Consider the following 22,817-nt stretch of genomic DNA (forward strand, 5'->3'; position numbering starts at 1 on the left):
TTTTTTATATTTTATTAGTTCTGTGATTAAGTTAGATGATGAGATTTGAGAATATTGACCTTCACAGCAGCATATTTTTATTTGCACTGTTTGATTGTAGTTTTACTAAGTTTTAGATCAGTTTACATTTTGATTATAGCTTAATAAAAAGTAATTTGCATGGAGGGAGACAGTGGAAGGACCTTATAGGTTTAATAAACAGCCAAAGAAGCAGCCAGTAACACTAACATGGAACAGTAACTACAGTCTGTTATACAGTACTACAGAGCTACTGTAGGAGTGGGAGTATCTTTTATAGTAAAGTGAAGCAATGAAGAAGGGAACATATGAATATATTTTATAACAGAAAAATCATTAATACAGTAAATCAACCTCTAGTGAGAAGTAAATAAAACTAAAAACCTAATAAAATGAGATGCAGCGTTTATGAAGCCAAGATTACAAAAGTTACAGCAGTCACAATTCTCTCAGCTGCATCCAGGCAACTGCCGTTGAGAAGCAGATGGTAGAACTGTGGTCAGTGGACCAAATTCTGCTCTTCCTTATACCCATCTAGTTGTATTGATGTGAAGGAGACTGCTCAGATGTAATTACCAAGTAAATCTGCACATACTATTGGCTACAGTGCTCACTTCAGTAGAGCTATCCATTAGGTCTGTGCAAAGCTTCGGTCCCTGATTTGATTCCGCAGAGATTTGGCCCAATTCAGTGTCTGAATCGCTGAACCCTAATCGAATCAGGAGACCCTTTAATTTCTTCTAATCAAATCAGAACCCTCTGAATCGATTTGGAGAGATTTGATGATTTGGACGTAGACACAGCTTTAAATGTTTTTTCTACATACCTCAAGGTACCAGGCGGCTCATGAGTGCTGAGATACTGGGGCGGATGGAGCATCCCACAGGAGCACGGGGGGCTCCCCAGTGTGCTCAGCAGCAGACCCAGAAGTGGACCAGAAGCACTTCCAGTCCACTTCTGGGCCTCCCAGGGAGTGAGCAGGAGATCCCCACCTCCGCGTCCCCCTAGCTTAACAACTGGTGCCTCCTGGGTCTGGGGGGGCACCCAGGGTCCCCCTTCAGCTGGTCACTGAGCTGGGGTAGGGAGGACACGGGGAGGCCCCCCCTGTGCGCTCAGTGGTGGGACCTGGAAATGGACTGGAAGTACCTCCGGTCCACTTACGGATTCACCGCTAAGCGCGCAGGACCCCTCCCCTTCCCCCCCCCCGCACTCCTGTGGGATTCTCCATCCTCCCCACCATTGCAGAGTTCATGAGCCACACCTGGTACCTCAAGGTATGTAGAAAAAACATTTAAAGCTGTGTCTATGGCGGAATCTCTGATTCTCCAAATCAGCATCGAATCTTCAGATTCGGATTCAGCCAAATCGAATCGGGAACAGTGATCCAAATCCACTAATTGAATCACTGTCCCCAATTTGGGCTGAATCCGAATGAAATATGACCTGTTTCACACACCTCTACTGTCCATGGAAGCGAGTGTGCCTAGGACTGGATCCCAACAATAGAATTAGGCTCTGTATCTTAGAAGTCTTGTTTAATATTATCATTAATTCATTCCTGTCACAGTCTTGTGGACTGATGACACTATTTCTAAGTTGGCACACTCATCTTGAACTAAGATTCTTAGAAGTTAAAGTATTAGCTCAATATGTAAGATGCCTTCAAAATAACTTATATTACATTTAGTCCTAGTCAGAGTCTAAGACCCCACTGTGGCAGGTGCTATACAGAAGAGACAGTTTCTGCCTCAAAGAGTTTGTAATATAGTAATGAAGTGTCTTTTTCAGGACACAACAATGAGTACAGCCAGCCAGGGGAGTACAAGAATCAGGAGTTCTGCTCAACAGGAGAAACAGTAGTATCAGAATATTAGCATCTTAATCATTGACAGGTTTTTTGTAAGCTTCCAGGCAAAGGAGAGTTTTAAGGTGAAATTTGAAGGAAAACAAAAAAATTGTAGATATTTATGGGGAGCTTTTCCCAACTTTTATGGCACTGTGGTAGAGTGCTAAAGTATTTATTTGAAATTGTAAGAAGCAGTGGATGAAGGATAGCATGGCATTATGAGCTCGTTGGAAGTGGAGGTGCTGACAGACATGCAGCCCCCACTGTAACTCATGGTGCTTCACAGGAAGCTCCATAAATTACAGTGATCCCCCCCAACCCAACAGATGTTTTCTATTGGGTCCAGGAGGGTGGAAGATTGAGCTCCACATTGGAGCTGGCTATGAGTCCGCAGCCTCTCTCCTCTAACCCCCCCCTACCCCCCCACCCCCAGTTCTGGTGCTATCTTCAGGATGGGATGGGGGGGAAGGGAGGGAGCTTGGTTTGGGGTTTACCTTGCCCACATTGGAGGGGGTAGGGGCTGGTGGATTGGAGCCTCCCCCCAAAGTGGTTTGGAGCCTCCCAAGGAACCCCAGGGTGGGGATGAGCCCAACCCTACTTCTGGTATGTGCTGACAGAAGTTCATGAGGTACTCCGCTAGTGAAGGCACTCTGTTTTGGAGCACCTTTATCTGAATGTGGGTTCATTTGCGTGATCAGGCACTTTTAAACTGCTCTGCAGCTGTGCACTTCTGTCAGGGCACAGATGTAGAATGCTTTCAAGGGGCCAATCATACAACAAAACACTTCTGTCAGCACTCTGGAAATCTATGTGTTGATAGTAAATAATAGGTTAGAGCTCAATCTAAGCATAAAAGATCTTGAAAGTGAAGACAGAAAAGTACCTTATATTTGATGATAGCAAAGAGGAGAACTATGGAGGGCCTCAAAGGGAATTGATGTGGGTGAAATGATGGGCTAGGAAAATGACCGCATAGAACCATTATAAACAGATCTGAGTAGGGCAACATCCTTTTTGTAAAAGCCAGAGAAAAGGACATTGCCATAAAATGAGAGCCTAGACAGGAGGTTTAGCCATGTGCATGAATAGGAAAGTTTCATCCTAGAGCATTTTGCAGAAATTCCCCCCGTTATGGAAGGAAAACTAGAAATGATTTGGCCAACTAAAAATGTTTGATTTGTTTCAAGTTTTTTTAAAACACTGTATATAAAATCAAGTCAAAATTTGAATGAAGGATTTCAATTTTATTAAAATAAACATTTTGTTTAGCCTCAATATTTATATTTTTAATGAATTTCATATCACAGGAAATATCAAGATCTTTTGCTTTGGATCTGTTTTGGAACAGGCAAAAATTGAAAATTTCTGTCAAATTAAAGTTCTAGTTCCCACACGGCTCTGCTTTTATGTTTGGTTTTGTTCCTCCTCCCTTCATCTGTTTTTGTCTTTTTTAGGCTCTGATCTTTCAATAGCTTATACACATGATAAACTTTATTTATTAAATATTCTACTGACTCATCATATGTAAAGTTAAGCACATGCATTAAGTTTCTGTAAGAATATATTCTTTGATTATAAACTTTTCAAGGTAAGACTTGTTTCTTTTTATATGTTTTAATAGTTTCCAGTTCCAGGTGTCAGCAGTTGGCTTCTGATACTAGTTCCTGATTACTGTTCAGGGAAACACTAATACTACTATTGATAATATTAGTATTATTAAGCAGCCATTTAATAATTTTATAGCCTAGTAATTTAATCCATATTTAGTATCATCATCATGTCATCATCATCACTGTCTTCTCTTTTGTTCTCCTCGTTATCATCTTCAGAGGGTTTGCCTTTAAAAAGTCTATGCCAGTCCCCTCTCTTCCATGTGCAGCCTGACATCTCATTCCCACCGTCCTCTTCTGTCTTTCTGTAGTACCAATACATTTCACTCTGCCCTATTTTAATACAGTCCTCAAATTTGGGGTCCAAGTGCCTGTTTGTGAGTAGGTTCCTCAGGGCATACCTGAAACAGGAGATAAACTGGTCAAAATGGGTTGTCAGGCCCCTTGTAATTTGGTCAGGTGCCCACAGAGGACCACTGCTCTGATCAGGGTTCTGAAACCTGTCACCATCAGGAGGAGTGCATGTACTTCCTTCTACACGTCTCTGGTGTATGGGTGTTCCCAGAAGAGGTGGTCAATTGTTTCTGCCTGCCAGCAGTGTGTCTGTCTCAGGCAGTTTGGTGGGCCTCTCTGCCCTGCACTGTTTTTCCATGCCTGTATGGGGAGTGCCTGGTGGGCTGCCTGTCAGTTCAGGTCTCTGTGCTCCTGCTGTAGGTCCTTGTGGAAGATTCGCTTCCACATGGCCTGGCAGCTGACACCAGGTAGTAAGTCCACAGGGGGTATGGTATCTCTTGCTCTTACCACCTCCCATATCTTGTGGTGGTTCACCAGGGCTGCATTATGCAACTTGCATTTCTCCTGGAAGCATTTCAGGACCTCATAGAACCATGGGGACATCGTGGCCCATGGGCTTTCATTGTTCATTGTTTACACCTGCCACTGTCTCAGCAGGTGCCCTGCAAAATACTTGACAAAGCTGGCTGTTTTGGATTTAGTCCCTGTCACCAGTTGGCAACCTTGGCTCATGTACATGGCCCAGAGGAAGAGTAGGACACCTGGATTCCTCTGCCTCCAGGCCATTTCACTTTGTATAGCTTGTATAGCTTTCCTTGCCACTTTCTCCCATGTGGAGTTCCAAAAGAAAATACACATGGCTCTTTGGTTTCAGTGAATGACTTGCTTTGAGGGTGGGAAGACTAAGGCAATGTTTAAAAGTATTGGTAGTAGCACCACCTTCATCAGTGCCACATGCACCCCCCATTGACAGGTAGCATGATTGTCATAGCCCCAGTCTCTGTCTTTGGCCTCCATCTTTTCCTATGCCTTCTGTCCCACCAGCTCTGTGAGTCAAAATCCAACCTGAGGATCTTTACCCTCATGGGGGATGGAGAACCCCAGAGGTGATAGGTCCTCGAGCTTACTCAGGTGCTTTTTCTCATATTGAGCTTGGCCCCTGCTGCTGCTCTGTATACCTAGGTGTGTTGTAGCACTCTTTCCACCAAACCCTTGTCCCTGCATATAATGTTAAGGTCATCCATATAAGTGAAGACTTTCGCCTCTTTCCCGTTGCTTCCAGGGATTTTTATGGTGCTGACCCCCGGGGTCCTGTCTGAGCCACTGTGCTAGTGGTTCCATTGCGCAAATAGGCAGAATTGGGTAGAGTGAGCAGCTGTGCCTGACGCCCGACTCCACCACAGTCAGAGCTGTCAGGAACCCATTCACCAGTACCCTGTTGTTCATGTTAGTGTTATAGTGCCTTTATGCAGGTGAAAAAGATTGCAGGGACTCCCATCTTTTTCAGTGTCTCCAGTAGGAAGCAATGGGATAGCAGATCATAGGCCTTTTCCAACTCAAGAGTTACCATGGCAACATTCTGACCCCTCTTCCATTAATACTGTAGCACATCTTGCAGCGGCATCAGGGCTACACAAGGATAGGTCAGTGTAGTCTATCTAAATAAGATATATGATAGTGCGTATTGTGCAGTATGTGCCCTCAAGTCATGGTGAGCTACTACGTTGAATACCTTTAGACTTCCACTTCACTCCCAAAGCTAAACTGTGCCTTTCTTTCCATTTTCAATTATTCCTGTTTCTTCACTAGCCTTAAATGTGTGGCAAACATCACCACTAAAAGGAGCCTCAAAAAGTTCATCCAGAATCCCTCTGTTGGCCCCTCTCCCAGCTTGCCACATATGATTAGTGTGGCTTTATGTTCCATGAGGTAGAGCTGGACCAGGTTGCCCTGCACCTTATCTGCATATACATTGTTGGAGGATTCCAGGACTCATGAGAAGAACATCCAGTTTCAGTCATGAGTGGGGCTAATTAGGACATGGATCCTTTGGGGGGGGTATCTGTAGTACACACACACACTGAGCATTGCTGAGCTACGGGGTTGCTGTGACTTGAAATGCTGCTGATTTCTGCTGGGGCCCAGCCCAGCCCAGCCCAGCCCAGCCCAGCCCAGCCCAGCCCAATATGTTATGGCAAATAATGAACCTTTTGGTTTTTGAACTAAAATTGTGCATGGTTTATATTATGCATAAATAGGTATAAAAAGTGCTGCTCACAAGCATGTTTATGGAGTACCTGTGCTAAAACTTGCAGCAGTTAAAAAAAAAAAAAAAAAGTAAAAATGTATCAATTCTGAATGGGCTAAGTCTGTGAGTACATATAGTAATCTGCCTATATGCAAATGATTACAAGCATGCTCAATTTAAAATCAGTGGGAACATCCAAATGAGTACACATGTGGTTTGCAGTGCCTCAGTGCTACAAATCACACATGTAGGCATTTGCTGCACTGCTGATTTGCAGCACAGTGCTTTTTTTTTTACACCAGGAGTTCCCAGTGTCAAAAAAAAACACACCAGAAAACAGCGGGGTGGTGCATGTGGCAGTAGTGTGCGGCACTCTAAACGGGAGCCTGTCCAGCCAAAGCCACACTCCTGGCTGCTGGCCAGGCTCTGTGCAGCTGGATTGCCCCTGCTGGAGCCCTGGGAAGCCCCCAGGATTCCAGGTAAAGCTGCTGGGGTCAACCCAGGTGTTGGCTTCAGCCTCTCCTACCCCACCTGGAGCATTTTCCCCATGCTAACCCCACATGCTTTTAGGCAAAAAGCAGCGGCACAAATTTGTGCTGCTGTTTTTTTCCCAATGGCGACCTTATGCCCCCGCTTGTGGGGATGCAGCTAGTGTTTTAAAATTTGCCCCTCGCTTCTATGTGCTCAGGGAGAGCAAGCTCTGACTATAAGGAGAGGAGAAAGGGCTGTGGGGGGAAGTTGTGGCGGGGCAGAGGGCAAGGGGGAAACCCAAATTGATCCCCCAAATTTATTTTCCCTGCTGTAGCATTGGGAGAGGAACAAATTCAAGGCAATCCTCCAATAATTACATTCTCTACCTAGAAAATTAGAACAAATGTATGAGTTTTCCATATATAGTATCTAATTTTGGGGGATTGTCTTATATTCAGGGACATCTTGTATTTGTATAAAATACAAAAAACAAGGTTTGACCAATTGTACAAGTATAAAATTAAATGCAAAATAATGTACCAAATTTACTACTATTGTTATGGGGCTCCTTGATAGGCTGACTTTATCCACAAGAGGTGGTATAGTTTTGGTGCCAGTTAATTTACAGAATGGGAGATTTAAGATTTTTTTTGTGTCCATTTAGCAGTGTATGGACTATGTTACATTATAGAGAATGGGCCTACAGAGAACCCCCCTTTTTTCTGTGTCATTGTATGTAGTGAAAACTTACCGCTATTGTTGTCCTCTGGGATGCAAATCAGTAGACAGCTGTTGATAGCAGCGAGTGATAAATGTTACACGGGACTTGGTATTCTTGTTTAACTATAGTGTGACTGTGAAAGTAACCAGAGAACAAGACTAATTTCTGAGTAAAATACAAAGGTGGCAAACAATTTACAGTGACAAAGGATTATGACTAGGATCAAATTATTGAAAATGGGTTTGACTAAATTAGGTTAAAAGATTAAGTGGCTTATGATAAATGTTGGAAAGGAGCAGGGTATGGGGCTAAAAATAATTATAGAAACATGAATACAAAATTCAGCAGGGACTTTGAATTAAACCCTGTATTGATATGCACTTAATCAAAAACTTTTTTGCAGTGGTTCATTGAAACAAATAACTAGGCATAGGGCTTATATATTACATGTAGCATAGATACAAATTATAATGCGTTACTCTTTTACTGTTGAAGAGGTACAACAAATGGGCAACCAGAATGATTTGTGTTCATAAGAGAATTAATATTTATAAAGTAGAAAAGGTAAGCTAGGATTGGACTTTTTCTTTATTTGATGTATGTACCAGTATCTTAGAAAAGTGTTCAAGAGATGCAGATGAGATACAGATTTAATAGTATAGCCTAAGTTTTAATTGATAGAGACTTACAGTTTTTTTCAGCCTGTGTTCCAGTTTTTACTCTGTCCAGACATTGATGTGCTTATTAGGTAAAGGTGGTTTCAATATTAATGTCTTTAAAAAAACAACACCCCCCCACCCCGAGATGATCACTTCTTTAGGCTTTCACAAACAAAAAGGTATTTCAGCTTTCTGTAACTGCCTGTTTCCTCTTTGCAGCCCGAAAGTCCAAAAAGTTGGGGAAGTTGAAAGGGATGCATGAAGAACAGTCACAACCTCAACCGCAGCAGCAGCAGCAGCAACCACCACCCCAAAGCCCAGAGGAAGGGACTACATACATTGCTCCTGTAACAGAGCCATCTGTAAACACAGCACTTGTTCCCCACGTATCTATTTCACCAGCACTTACTCCAGCTCCTGTTAAGATTCTTGAAAGCATTGAACCTGAAATTGTGTATGCAGGATATGACAGCTCAAAACCAGACACAGCAGAGTACCTGCTTTCCACTTTAAACCGCCTTGCTGGCAAGCAGATGATTCAGGTGGTAAAGTGGGCAAAGATACTTCCAGGTAGGAATGTAATTTACTTTATGTATTTTTAAATAGGCTTTGTGGCTTAATATGCCATTTGTCTGACTGGGATTTAGTCTGTAGCCTACTGCACACATTTAAAAAATATTTATGGGTTTCTCTCGATGGAAAAGGTGATAAATATTTGTATTTTATTGTCAGCGCAACTGTGTCTGGTGCTTGTGATAAAAATTTACAACTGAACTCTATTCATTATTGGTAATAACTACCTAAATAAAGTACATTTTGTTCAGAATTGTACTATTCTAAACTGCACAGGGTAAGCATAGGCTTAACTGTTAGTGTTGTTTCCCTGAGCATAGGGATAAATAATCTCTTAGGGCAGTGATTCTCAAAGGGTATGCCACAGCAAACTGGTGTTCTGTGAGAGCATTGGAAGTGTGCTGCAAAACATGATACTGTATCATATGGCCCACAGAGCCATGTTGTCCAGCCCATGGGGCTCCCCATGGGTCCATAAATTCAGTGGTCCCTTGCCTTCAGTGGTCCCTTCAGTGGTCCACTGCTCCCTTGCCATCAAATTTCTAAGCCGTGCACAACTGGATTGGGTCCCAGCCAGGTTGGCCCCTCACAGCTGCATCAGGCCCCAGCTAAGCTAGTATCACATGCAGGATTGAGCCCAAGGACCAGATCTCGCCTGCAGACTGACCTGACACTGTTAATCTGGACCCCAGGCCCAAAATATATGAACCACTGTTTAAGTCCTCATATAATAGTCCTACATATATAGCCTTGTGGACTGGATGTCTAGATCTAGATCTTCCTTTTAGGATGTAAAAAGTGTGCTGCCAATTTTAATCCAGAAAAAAGTGTGCCCCAGGTATCAAAAGTTTGGGAAACACTGTGTTAGGGAAGTGTTGAGCTCTTTCTCTAATTCCATTGGGTGCTCTGGAGTAGATTACACTTAAATGTTGAATTTAGTTTGTTCTGTTCTTCAGGATTTAGAAACTTGCCTCTTGAGGACCAAATTACTCTAATCCAGTATTCATGGATGTGTCTATCATCATTTGCCTTGAGCTGGAGATCCTATAAACATACAAACAGCCAATTCCTGTACTTTGCGCCCGACCTGATCTTTGATGAGTAAGTATATGTTTGTTGTCCTTTACAAAGCAAGCTGGAGAGTTTTACAAGATTTTAAAACATAAATATGTAGAGTAAAAATCCTGATAATGCAATTTGAAAATGTATGTATAGAAGTTGAGCAAGCGAAGGACTGTCAACAGGGACATTGTACTTCTTTCCTTTTCTTTACGGATGCAAATGGAGATGAGAGTTCCCTAAAGGAGACACTCTGATAGCCTTTGAAATATGATTGATACAAAGCCAACATTAATACATTAGGGTATTTTTTTGGTATGTATCATAGCTTGAAAGACTATCTAATTTCTAGGAAATGTGAATATTTAAATTGCAAGCTTTTGTAAACAGATTTGTATAATGGTTCTTTTGTTAACAGTATACAGCTGCTCAGTCTGTTTTCATGACAATCATAATTACCCTTCTTTGCAATCATCTTTGCAAGCCAAAATGTTTTTCTATTATAAAATGTAACTTGTTTTATGATGCATTAAGAAAGACTGGAGAAACCGTTCCTTCCAAGCATGTGTATTCCTTCCTATTTTAAGATCATGTGTTAGTGCTGTGTCTTTGGTGAATTTAATTTAATTTGTATTTCCCTAGCATTTATTCAGAAGTGGTAGAGTCAGGAAATAAAAATAAAAATACAGCAAGCAAATTGGAGTAGCATTGCTTGCTCATCCCAGAAGATAACTCTTTCTAAAAGTATGAATGTGAAACAGGAGGTAGGGACTAGAGAAAAAAAATAGTGGGGAAAATAATGGACCACAAAAGCAAAAGGAAAGACTCTTGCTGAGGACTCAGTTTTACTAAAACATTCTGAATTATTTCTCTTGAAAAAAAATGCTGAAATAAGTTATTGGTGCATTTTTTCTGTGTGCTGCTGTGCAGCTAGGCAATCTTTCTTTCTTTACTTAATAGTGATTGCATGGCTTTTGAATACTTGGTCTAAACCAAGGCCCATATTAATGTCGGTAGGAGATTTTCCATTGATTTTAGTAGTTTCTGAATCTGACTCTGTAGCAGTACATTTTAACAAAAGAGGTTAGACTAAGAGGACAGGTAGCTGTGATTCACTAAAGTAGTTGACATTTTATTTTTAGACTCTTTTCTTGTTGAAATCAGTTAAAAAATTACTTAGGGCAGGGGTTGGAAACCTATGGCCATGAAAAGATTGGATCCATCCTGGGGCAGTTCAGGGAATGGCAACATGGCAGCAGAGGAGGCATCCCCAGGGTCTTAGTGCCTGCCTATTTCTATCTATTTCTTTCACACCACTGTTGGTGAACAACCATCATATGGTTTCAGGGGTGGGGGTAGGGGCTTGGTTGCAAGCAATATCCCATGGTGGCAAAAGGTTACCATTCCCTGATTTAGGGTATCAGAGAGGGGTCACAGAGGAAAAATGCTCTTACTAAACCTAATTGAAAAAGCAAACTTCATAAAAAATGTATATGTAATGATATACTCAGTCATTATATCAGGGGAGTGAAAAGCTTGCTGGCTAAGTTCACGGATGACACCAAGTTATGGGGCAGGGTGGTCACAGCAGAAGATAGGTTGCAGATACAGGCAGACCTGGACAGGCTAGAGAGTTGGGCAAACCAGAACCAGATTAAGTTTAACACTTCCAAATGTAAGGTGCTTCATCTGGAGGCAAGCAACCCTCAACATACATACAGGCTCGGGGGTGACAGCCTGACTTGCACCACGGCCAAAAGGGACCTAGGAGTAATGATTGACCATCGCATGAATATGAGCTGTCAGTGTGATGCGCTGGCCAGCAGGGCAGATAACACGCTGGCACGCATCAACTGATACATCTCATGTAAAACTAAGGAAGTGATACTCCCACTGTACTCAGCACTGGTGAGACCGCAGTTGGAGTATCATGTCCAGTTCCAGGCGCCGCACTTCTATAAGGACATGGAAAAACTTGAGAGGGTCCAGAAAAGAGCCACACATATGATCAGGGACTTTCAAGGCAAGCCATACGAGGAAAGGCTGAGGGACCTGAGCCTCTTTAACCTAAAGAAGAAAAGGTTGAGAGGGGGGTTGATAGCAGCTTACCACTATATCAGAGGAGTGCATCAGGAGCTTGGTGAACAACTGTTCACTAGGGCACCCCTGGGGAAGACCAGGACCAATAGATACAAACTCCTGGAAGGCCACTTCAGGCTTAATACCAGGAAAAACTCCTTCACAGTCAGGGTGACCAGACTGTGGAATAAACTCCCTCCAGAGGTCGTGCAGTCTCCTACCTTGGTGGTTTTCAAGAGGAGACTGGACAGTCGCCTAACTGGGTCATTTGACCGCAGTTGTCTTCCTGCCTAGAGCAGGGGGGCTGGACCCGATGAACTATGAGGTCCCTTCTAGTCCCTAACAATCTATGAATCTATGAATTACAGGGCTATAAAAATCAGCAGCCACCAGGGATTTTGAGAGGTTAGAAAATGGTAAAGAAATTGAATTTTTGGAATAGTGGATACATTGAGAATTACTTTTTCTTTAGGATATGTTGAATGATAAATAGATTTGGGTGCACAGACAATCGTAAGATCATGGGGATAGGGGCTTTTATATTAGGGGCAACCTCCTGAAAAATTAAGGATAGGCTTCTGTCTCCAAAATGGAAAGAGTTCTGTAACCTTGGTCATATTTAATACAGGAGAAGAATGATGGGGAGTCTTAACTACAAGGCTTATAAAATGCATTTCTTTATCAAATATAAGTTAGAAATTAAACACACAAGCATTATTGGAAATGAATGGAAACCCATAACATTAAATGAAAATGTATATTGAATAAGTATATAGAAATGCTAGCATTCAAAAAAACCTAACTAAAAAACATTGGGCGCGTCTACACGAGACACTACATCACTGTAGCAATGAGCTACAATGGCGTAGTATTGGCAGGCACTAACCATGACACTGCCACTACTGTGCAGTAGCTTGTTGCTGCTGTGTAGCAGGGTTGAAAATGACCCACGCACTGCCAGGACTGTGCAGTACCAAATGCGCAGTGGGACGCATAGGTAGATACGCCCACTGTGTCATGCTCCATTAGAAATTATTTCCAGTGTAATCTGGAAATCCTGCCTGTGAAGTCTTTCTCAACTTGGGGGCGTGTATGCGGGAGGGGGCACACAAAACACTGAAATCCAGCAAAGTACACAGGACATGAGCATCTCTAGGACTGCTTTTTCCATCAAAGAATTAAAAATAGACTTGTGATTTTGTAATGCAAGTTGAAAATTTCCTCCTATTTTCCATTTGTCCTGTAATCTTTGTTTATGGACCTCAGAAACATGGTTATATTATTTAAAGCAGATTTTCCTTATTTTTCTGTGGTGGCATTTAGTTCTGTTTCTTCACTTTATGCATGTGTTACTTCAATGTTTGTGGAACCGTATCATGTTTCTCTGTTACTTTTATGCACATTCGCATACCATAAAATCTCTAAAAGAAAAATCCAGATGATATGAAGTAACGTCATCCAGTGAAAATTCTGCAGATTATCTCTTATCTATTGCTGAAGTTTCTTTTCATGGTAGTATGTAACTTTGGATTCTACTGCATATAATAAACAGAAATCTGAATTGCTTCACCAAACCAGGTACAAGGGGATCACAGCTATTGATGCATCATTTAAGATAGTGCAGCATGCACTGCCCTTTGCATTTGGCTAGGTCTGTTATCTGAGGCTGGATGACAAACCAGTGCCACTAGTAACTGTAGCTCAACAGTGCTTGTCCTGTACCCAAAGAGGCTGTTCTCTGCCCCTGCATGAGTAGTAGAAAGGTGTCAGAAGCTGGAATGCTGGCCTGCCTGTAGTGCTTATATAGCGATAATAAACATTTTCATTTGATGAACAATGGATACAAAATAATCATATTAATATAATTGAATAAAAAGAAGCTAGCATCATGTTTAGAACTATAGCAAATGTACAAGTTGGAAAAAAGTTATAGGTGTATATGCAATGCTTTTTTTGTTTTATACAAGATAAAATAAAGTAATAAGCTTGTCATTTTTTATTATTCTCACAAACATTTCTCTCTCATTCTTTTCCTAAGTGCTGCGAGTAAAAGGAAATTCTGCATTTGAAGTTATTGAACAGGGTATATAATATCATGGTTATATTCTGTGAGGCTTTTCTTATTATTCTGAAGGCTTGCAAATAAGACAACCAATCAGTGACAGTCTCTGTAATTACAAACTGTTAAGTACATCTTTTGATCATCAAAAAATCTGGTATGTTAATAGTGTCAAATTCACTCTTGAGTTGAGTTCCATGTTGGGGTTACACAAGACTCAGTGTACCTACCCAACTTCCACTTGCATCTAGTGTCTATAGGCATAAGTACACTATTTGTTTTCATAAATCACGCATATATTTCCACTGCTTTAATTGTGCCAAGTGAACAAAATGCAAGTTGAATAAAATGAAAAGTGCCATTCTACTAAATCTCGTCAAGTAACACTGTCTGTCTGTCTGTCTCTCTCTCTTTCTCTCTTTCCCCATATATTGTTTGAACATTTATTTTACACAATGCAGTGTTTGTCATGAAAAATGAGTTATACCACTGAAAGACGTCCTGTGGAAAAATAGAATATAATTGTATAATTAAAAACATACTATAAAGCATAATCATAGGCATGCATTCATTTTGCATTTCCTAATTTTTCTGTGTGCAACTTTGCAAACTTAATATTCTTAAAAATATATATATTTTTTATTCAGTTTCCTAATTGTTAAGTGGCAGTATGCATAGAAATTCAGTCATGTGACATCAGTGGGGTTGGTCTCTTGTTGGGGACCACTTCTGGTACATGCTTCTGCTAGCTCAGCTAATGGAGTAGCTGATAGCAGTAGTATGCTGCAACCCTCCATGAAATAGGCAGGGATAAGATACTTTGTCAGGCTTTATAAACATTTACAGAAGAGTGGTAAGAACCAGGAATTTTGGATTCCATTCTGGTCTCTGGAGACCTCTCTAGCAAATTTATACCCATCCACCCATTTTTCCAGTTTGACCTCTTCTGCCCCTCCAATCTGCTGTCCCGTCCTATCATTTTCTCTTCATCTAGTTGCTTATAATGTTTCTACTTGTGATGCTAATATTATTCTCCTTGCCCAGCTTAATTTTCCTCCTTCAGGCTTCCTTCCGAATCCAGTTTTACCCTGCTTTAATTTCTAATATTCTCATCCAGCTCCTCCCATTGCTTCTGACTCCTTCCCTGATCTCTCTCTTCCTCTAGCTTCCATTCATTCACTCTCTAGCATACATTGGAAATGAAAACTTACTTGGGAACATCTGATATAGGGTAGCTGTCCATTTGCTCTCTTTTACCCAGTAAATAGGGCTGAATGGAACAGTTTGTTTTGCTTCCTATGGAGTAAGACTCAGGAGTAACCATGCATCAGATGCTCCATGATGAGGTTTCACCCTCTTTTGCTTCACTGCACTGCACTGTTGCTTCACTATGATTTGCTTCACTGCCATTAAGACATCTCTGGATTAGTCTTTACTTTTTCCAGGCTAATATGATCAGGTACAGGGAGTTATTCTACTTAACCTGTGTAGATATACAGCAACCCTGCATTTTCAGCAAGGGGAACTGAAAAGTTAATCACCATAATTAGTGTGCCCACTCTATCTTTCTGTGTCAAGGGATCTGAGAGGTGTCCCTGGAGAAGTGTGATTTCAGGCAAGATTTGATGGTGAAGACAATCAGCTCGTGTTCCATTAGACAGGGTGGGGTAGTGAATGCTGAATAGTGTTGGCATGAAGGCTTTATTTTTCTGGAAGGACTATTAGAGATGTTTAGATGTTCTACTAACAATCCATCAGTCTTTTTTTCCCTTTCTTATGAAACACAGATATCCTGCTAAGGATTCTGGGTAATTCTTCTAATAGGCCATTCCTATATGAAGAAGTACTGTAATTACAACTGTCTCTAGAAGGCTTTCTGAATAGTACAGTATAGATTCAAAGATTCATAGATTGTAAGGCCGGAAGGGACCTTGGAAGATCATTGAATCCAGCCCCCTGCACCAAGCAGGAAAGATAACTGGGGGTCAGGTGACCCCAGCAAGGTGACGATCTAGTCTCCTCTTGAAGATTTCCAGGGTAGGAGGGAGCTTATTCCACAGTCTGGACACCCTGACTGTGAAGTTTTTCCTAATGTTGAGCCTGAATCGATCTTCCATGAGTTTGTGGGCATTACTCCTGGTTTTCCCCTTGGGTGCCCTGGTGAACAGTTGCTCACCGAGCCCTTGATGTACTCCCCTAATGTAGCGGTAAGCTGCTACCAGGTACCGCCTCAGCTAACAAACTTAGCTACATAAGAAATTTAGATTCGGGTCATTATACTGTGATTCAGGTCAAAGTATAATACAGTTTCAGGATTTATATGTCTAAAAACTACATAAGTGCTACTTACATATTTTAGTGGCAAAGTAGAGTTTAGCTCCAATACTACCTCTCAGTGTTGAGGGGTGGGGCAGGCAGGGCCCCTGGGCCAATCAGAGGTGTGTATGGGGAGGGTGGGGGGCAACACAATAAGCCTATGACAATGGTGGCCAATGCCACAATTGGCCTGTGGCATTGCCCATCTGCCACCCTGATTTGGGTAGGTCCCTATCTGGCATCCAGTTCTGGGCACCACATTTTAACAAGGGTGTGAGAGAGTCCAAAAAAGAGCCACCCGTGTGATCAGAGTCTTAAAATGCAAGCCATACAAGGAAAGGCTGAGGGATCTGGGACTCTTCAGCCTGAGGAAAAGAAGGCTGAGGAGGAACTTTCAGTGAAACATGGTTTCTCATGTCCTTGAGTCACTTCTGCAAATGGGATTTAAGTTTGTCAGGCTGCTGGCGGACACTAAGGCAGTTACACAATTGGAGTCTGAGGAATGTTATGCCTCACCCCCAAAATCATGTGATCTGACCTGCCCAATCATTGCCCTGGGTCCAGGACACATCCATCCTGTGGCTGATCTCCAAGACTGGGCAGAGAACAGCCCCAGGTCTGTTAATGAGACCTGGGGATGCTCCCTTGCCTAATCCCAAATCAGGACCCAAGACTCTTTGCTACCCTACACTTTAAAGAGCTTTGCCCTGTTCCTCTTACAAGTGTGGTAGGGCAAAGCAGCAAACCTTCCAGGTCATGGGAAGCCTTAGGGCTCTTTGTGAACCAGCACTTTAAAGAGCCTTGTCCTGCATCTCCCACACGGGTATCAGGGTAAGGCAGGAATCGTATTGAGTTGCAGGGAGCTCCAGGGCTCCCTGTCTTGTTTCAGATTGGGGACAGCTGCATCTCCATGTCAACAGCCAACATGGATCATCTTTGTTGGCTGGTTTGCCATTTTATGGTGCCATAACTTGGCTTCATGTATGTCATATTGCATATTTATGGCAAAATTAACACATTAATCATGGCATGAGTGTAATGTCTGCCAGAGCACTAAATTACTTAAATGCTTTTGAAAAGTTAGTGTCTCTGTATCAGTTTAATTCATCTGTAAAATGGGCATGAGTAATGTACTTAAGAGGTATATTAAAGTCCTTTGAGACATTTTCAAAAATGACATTACAAAAATGCAATGTCATGATTGATGTAGTAATAATACTGTAATCATACATAATTACTGTACAAATAGTAGCTACAAAAAAGTTAATGGGCCAGATCCTGAAGTTAGCATTCAATTCAAATTCTTACCCAGACAAATCTTAAAGAAGAATTTTGCCTGAGCAAGGACTGAATAGATCTCAAACAAAGGCTTGAGTATTTGTCCAGTACAGATAGATCTTAATGCTACAAAGGAGCATCTGGAGGGTAGGCTCAGCTCATAACAAAATTGAACAATGAAGGTGTAGTTGAAGATCAGTGGCTTTAGTCTGTGGCTTCAGGTGATGTATGATGCTTTTGGTGACTTAAAATTTGTGATGCAATACTGGTCCACTATCAAATCTCTCTCTTCTCCAAATATTGCCATAAAATGAATACTTTGATTTCCACTAACAATATTCAGTTTTGCGGGGAACTTTAATTTTCAATAAAATAAAATCCCATCTTGTACACCATCAGGGCTAGATTAATGCGTTGGCAAACTAGGGCCCTAATGAAGAAGGGGCCCAATTTTGCTTATTTTGCTTCCCAGTTCCTTTTACCTTCTAGGGCTGCACGCTGCAGCTCCCTGCCCCAGTGACAGCTGCTGCTGCCCTACGCAAAGCAACTAGGTGCATCGTTTGTTTACCTAGGGCCCATTAATGGGTTAATCCAGCCCTGTATACCGTCTTTTCTATTACAATTCTATGGTTCACACAGTTGTAAATTTTGGAAACATGGAAGAGAAAGAGGCAGAGAGAAAGAAGGAAAAATGTTTTAGATAAGATATGAAAATAAATATTTCAGATAAGATATAAAAATAGATGGAGAGCAGATGAAGTGGAGAAATATGGGGAAAATGTTCTGGATTTTTGGGAGTGGTTGAGAAGACACTTGCACTAACAGTGACAAGATTATGTGAATGGCAGAGGACTTGACTGTGCTAAAAGGATCATAATTTTTACATTAAAACTGAGTATATAGGACTCTAACTGTAGCAAGAAGTTTATTTATAATATTTATTCCATTAATTCTATATGTTTTATTGGTAAGTAGCACATTTGTTGTCTTTTTATTATGTCTTAACATCCTCTTACAGACTTCTCTTAGAATTTAAGACTATTAGGGTTAGTGTTGTATAATAGGCTGTAAAAATACAGCTACCTTTACATGACCTTTAGGCTAGAGACAGAAATTACACATAAACTGGTATAAGTAATTGGAAACCAGTTCAAATCTGTAACGTAACAGAAGTTCAGTACACATAATCCACTATCAAAATGGGTGAAACCAGTTTAAGATAAACCTGAATAGATGTAGTATCAAACTTAACTGCTTCAGGTTAAATCAGTTTATAGAACTATTGTCCCAGATCCTCTCCAGATTCAAGGTAACTCACAGCCTTCCAGTATCCCAGGATGTTTTGCACCTCCCCCCAAACTACCCCTTTCAGGATGGGAGGGCTAGCCTTGGCCCAAGCTATCTGCTCCAGCCAAGCAGGAAGGTGTGCTCTAGTACCCTCTGGCTTCTGGCCTGGGCCACTGCAGGCATGTGGCTTCATTTCCAGAATCAAAAGTGTCTGTTCACTATATTGGTTCAATCTACATGGTTTAGACTAACCTGGGGAGATTGAATCAATTTAGCCTTGGGCTTTTTGACTGTCTGTACTTTGCCTTAGATACTGAAACCTGTAATTCTTCCTGGTGTTCTGATTTGTAAAGTAACATTAAAGAGGCTAAATGTAACAAAATAAAAAATTTAAGAGCACCAGATTTGCTTTAAATATGTGTTCTGAGGGAAAAAAGATGGTTCATTAAATTTGCCCTGTCTTTATCAAAGCGTTTAAAGAATTACTGTTCTATTCATCATTTTCCATATTGATAATAGTAATTGATCAATAACTGTAACTCCTGTAATACTGATTCTAATCTAGTTTGAAATCTGTTAATCCCATGGGGCGATTAATTAAGTGTAATTACCACACTCCAGCAGACTCCAGTCACGTGTATCAGTGTCCCCATGCTGAAAAATGGCAGCTGGAGTGCTTTAACCAGAGCTTGTTATTTAAAACACCCCCACCCCTGCTGTCATTTTTCAGCATGGGGATGCTGATGCACATGATGCTCTGGGCACTTTAATTAGTGTGTGTGTGTGCCCCTCCCCCCCCCATCTCCCAGAGCACATGTGTAAACACATGGTGTCTAATTTTACATTGATTTTGGAATCTTGTAAATCTAACAGTCATTAGATTGTTGCCTTTCAGCTGTCATTGCCATCAGCCTGATAATCTTCCTATTTTACCAATAAAAGGTGAGGCATATAATTACTGATCACACTGGAGGTGTAGAAGGTATGTTTGATACTCTGTCCTTAATTTATCTGTTGGGATTTTTTTTTTATGTCAAGAGAAGCCTTGAACTCATGAAACCTGAGCTTTCAGTGCTAGGAGAAGTGGACGTGCAAGCTTTTATCAGGGAGGCTTGTACATACTTGAACTGTTCTTTATGTCTTATAAAAAGGAAACAGAGCTCAGACCTTTTGCTGAGGCAAGTGTATCAAAGCTTTTAGTTTTGTATATAGTACAAAAACAATGCCATTCAAATTGAACACACAAGAGATAACCTGCAGTTATCATAATGTCTGTTATTGATGTAAAAATGCAACAGGCAGTAATTACTCTGTATTTCTTTATATTTTTTATTTTACTGGGCAGTCTGTAAATGGTTGTTGACTAAGCAAAGTGACTCAACTTTGTCATTCCTCTGTTGCTTTGTTTCTTCATCTGCAAAGTAATAACTTTTGAATGCTACATCTAATCAATTCCAGGGCTTCAGAGAATTTTCTAAGTATCATTTGCAGAATGATCATTTGGTGAAACTTGGAAAATGCAAAGGGGAAGATGGGGTGGACAGAATTTGTGACCAGGTTGACAACTGTCTGTAGATGAACGAACCAATACATGACAAACATCAGTATTTTCCAGCTTAATATTCTCAGCTCTGCCCATTTTCCAAATACAGTGTAAAAGACTGATAAAATGAATGATTTACCTCCAGATTAAAAAAAAGGAAAAAATAGTAGTAGTAGTAAGAGTATGAAGGGAATGATGATATATATGTAGTTTGGCATTGGGGGAGTGGTGTAATAGGAGGCCTGTACAAGGAAGTAAGTGAAAAGAAAGACATACCTTAATGGAGTCTTCCCCAGATGACCCAGACAAAGGTTCTTCATTTCTGGTGCTAAGTCAATCAACATAAGAAGGATAATGCTTTTGTCTCCTCCTAAGTAAGAGAATGTAGCAAATACTCATGCTGATGTGTGGTCATGTATATCCTATCCCTCAAAGTGGCACTGTGACAGACAAGTGTTCTACTGCTTTTTTACTGCCAAGGTACTGTATGGGAGCCTGTGTACATTGTGATGTATGGGGTGCTCAGCTATATTTCATCATTATACATGGTACTACAAGGCTTTTATCAAAGAAAATGTTATTGCATGTCATTTTTCATGTGGAGTCTTTCCCTTAGTAGGAGATAAACTGAGAGAAAAGATTACAGCTTTCATGTATACGATCTTAGTTCTCATTAACTGCATAATTAATTGTTACTTATGTCAAACATTTGGTTTTATTAGCCATTTGTATACTTTTATTATCTTGATTTTTTTTGTGGTTTAAATAATTGTATAAATTTAATTATTTTAATGTGAATCCTAATATGAGTTTTATCAAAGTTAATATGCCTTAAAAATGGAAAGCAGTGCAATGTTACATATAAATTGATGTGATATTTAACAGTTCTTAGCACTGTAGAGTAAATCTTTGCCTTCTCAAGGGAGAAAGTTAATGAAGCCATATCTTTATTGATGTTGTGTTGTAACTGTACTGCAGTGAAGATGGATTCCTTCAAAATTGGGACCACATGTTTTTGTCCCTACTGTCTGTGGATTAATTAAAGTCACAACCCTTATTGGATAGGCCTGCAGGGGGTGTGATTTAGCAAATCCCAGGAGGAATTCTGGCTTTGTAAATGAAAGCCCACTACTTGTAGATGTCTGGCATGGGTAGGATTACTATAAGGAAATCTGGGGACCTAGGACACTGCTTCTTTCCCTTCCTTCTTGCCCTCCAACTTTCCCAAGTCAGTGGTGCTGTTGCAGGCAGTGCTGGGCGCAGGGCAGCATGGTGCATCAGGCAGGCAGGTGGGTAGGCAGCAGTGACTACCTGCCCACCTGCCTGGTGCACCACGCTGCTTTGCACTGCTTCGCCTCCCTGCTGGACTGTGCCTTGTGCCCCTGTATTTCCAAGACATTCATTTTAATTCTTACCAGCCAGCTGGGAACAGCCTCTGAAATCTGGGACTATCCTGGCTAATCTGGGACATATGGTTACCCTAGGTTCGGGTGGGTTCTTTTCAGTTAACTAGTGCTTTTGGCAATAATAATCTATGTGTAAAGTGTGTGCACCTTAGTCCATTGTAACACTACCCCTATACATGGGCAACTGAAATAAATAAAATTGTATCTTCCTCAGTTGCTGAAAGAGACCTTTGCTTGTTTTTATGTAAACAGAAGTCTGTAAAGGGATATTTTATTATAAACTAATCAAGATCTTAAGGTACCAGTACCCATTTTGCACAGTCTGTTCATTCCATGAACGTACTAACAGAAAAGTCAACTGGCGGTCCACAGCAGGAATTATCAAGAATTCTAAAGTCTTCAGCAGTTCTCATCCTTTTCCTATTAGCTTGGAAACAGACTTCTAATTGGTGAAGAGAAGGTCATATGTAAGTGGTTTAAAATAATGATTATTTTAAGAATGTCAGCTTTCTCCTGGAAAATAGAAGGAGGAGCTTCCCAGTTAAAAATACCGGCAGCTCATTTGTTACCATTACCAACAACGAGCTGAAGTTTTCAATATGTAAAAGGTATCTTTAAGCTAGTGACGGTTCCTCCGTTGATAGACATGAGATTTCAGTGAGGACAAGTAGTTGAAATCTTAAGGAGTTTGATATTCTGGATATTCCTACTGGATAACTGACAGTCATGTGAAGAAGCTGAATCACTTCCATCTAGATTGCCTACAAAAGCTAGTAAAATAAGGTAACAAAATAGAATCTCAAATATTGAAGTCTTGCAGCCAACAAATATGCCAAGTACAGCTGCTCTAATTATGAAGGCACAATTAACTGATAACCTGCTCCCCAAGGAAAACCTAGCTGGAGAATTGTGGTGTGCCATATGCTCACATGCGGGGGAAAGATGAGAACCATTTAAAAACACCCCCTAGATCAATGCTGTATCAATGTTCAATCCTGGGGGAAAAGAAAGCTATGAATTCAGGATGTGGTACAGCTTGATCCATGATGGCATAAGTAGTCTTGAGAACAAATTAATCAGGGAGTGCCTGCCACAAGTCCCAGCATTAGGATCAATCCTCTCAGCCCCTAACATTTGCCATCACTTGTTCAATCTGTAATGGCTTCTTTCCAAGAGTGTCAGTCATGAGACTGTTGTCTGTTGAAGCCATGAAATGAGATGTGTTCTTTTTCATCCATGAAAGAGAATGATTGGAAAGGGGAACTCAAAAATTTATATTATTCATCCAGTTTTAGGTGTCAATTTATCCCTGGTGTACTTTTAAGTGGAATCTCTAGATGTTTAAAGCCA

General features: G+C 41.0%; 1 protein-coding gene across 4 annotated transcripts in view; it reads left to right on the forward strand.

The window, feature by feature from the left end:
- NR3C2 (nuclear receptor subfamily 3 group C member 2) overlaps positions 1 to 22,817 on the forward strand; it is a 320,035-nt gene that overhangs the window by 256,981 nt on the left and 40,237 nt on the right. For all 4 annotated transcript variants that reach the window (XM_014611489.3, XM_019477542.2, XM_019477552.2 and 1 more), the window contains 2 exons: positions 8,087 to 8,437; positions 9,397 to 9,541. In XM_014611489.3, the coding sequence (XP_014466975.1) occupies positions 8,087 to 8,437; positions 9,397 to 9,541 (496 nt within the window). The remainder of the gene's footprint in view (positions 1 to 8,086; positions 8,438 to 9,396; positions 9,542 to 22,817) is intronic.

This window comes from Alligator mississippiensis, chromosome 2 (assembly GCF_030867095.1).
Source record: "Alligator mississippiensis isolate rAllMis1 chromosome 2, rAllMis1, whole genome shotgun sequence".
Taxonomy (NCBI): Eukaryota; Metazoa; Chordata; order Crocodylia; family Alligatoridae; genus Alligator; species Alligator mississippiensis.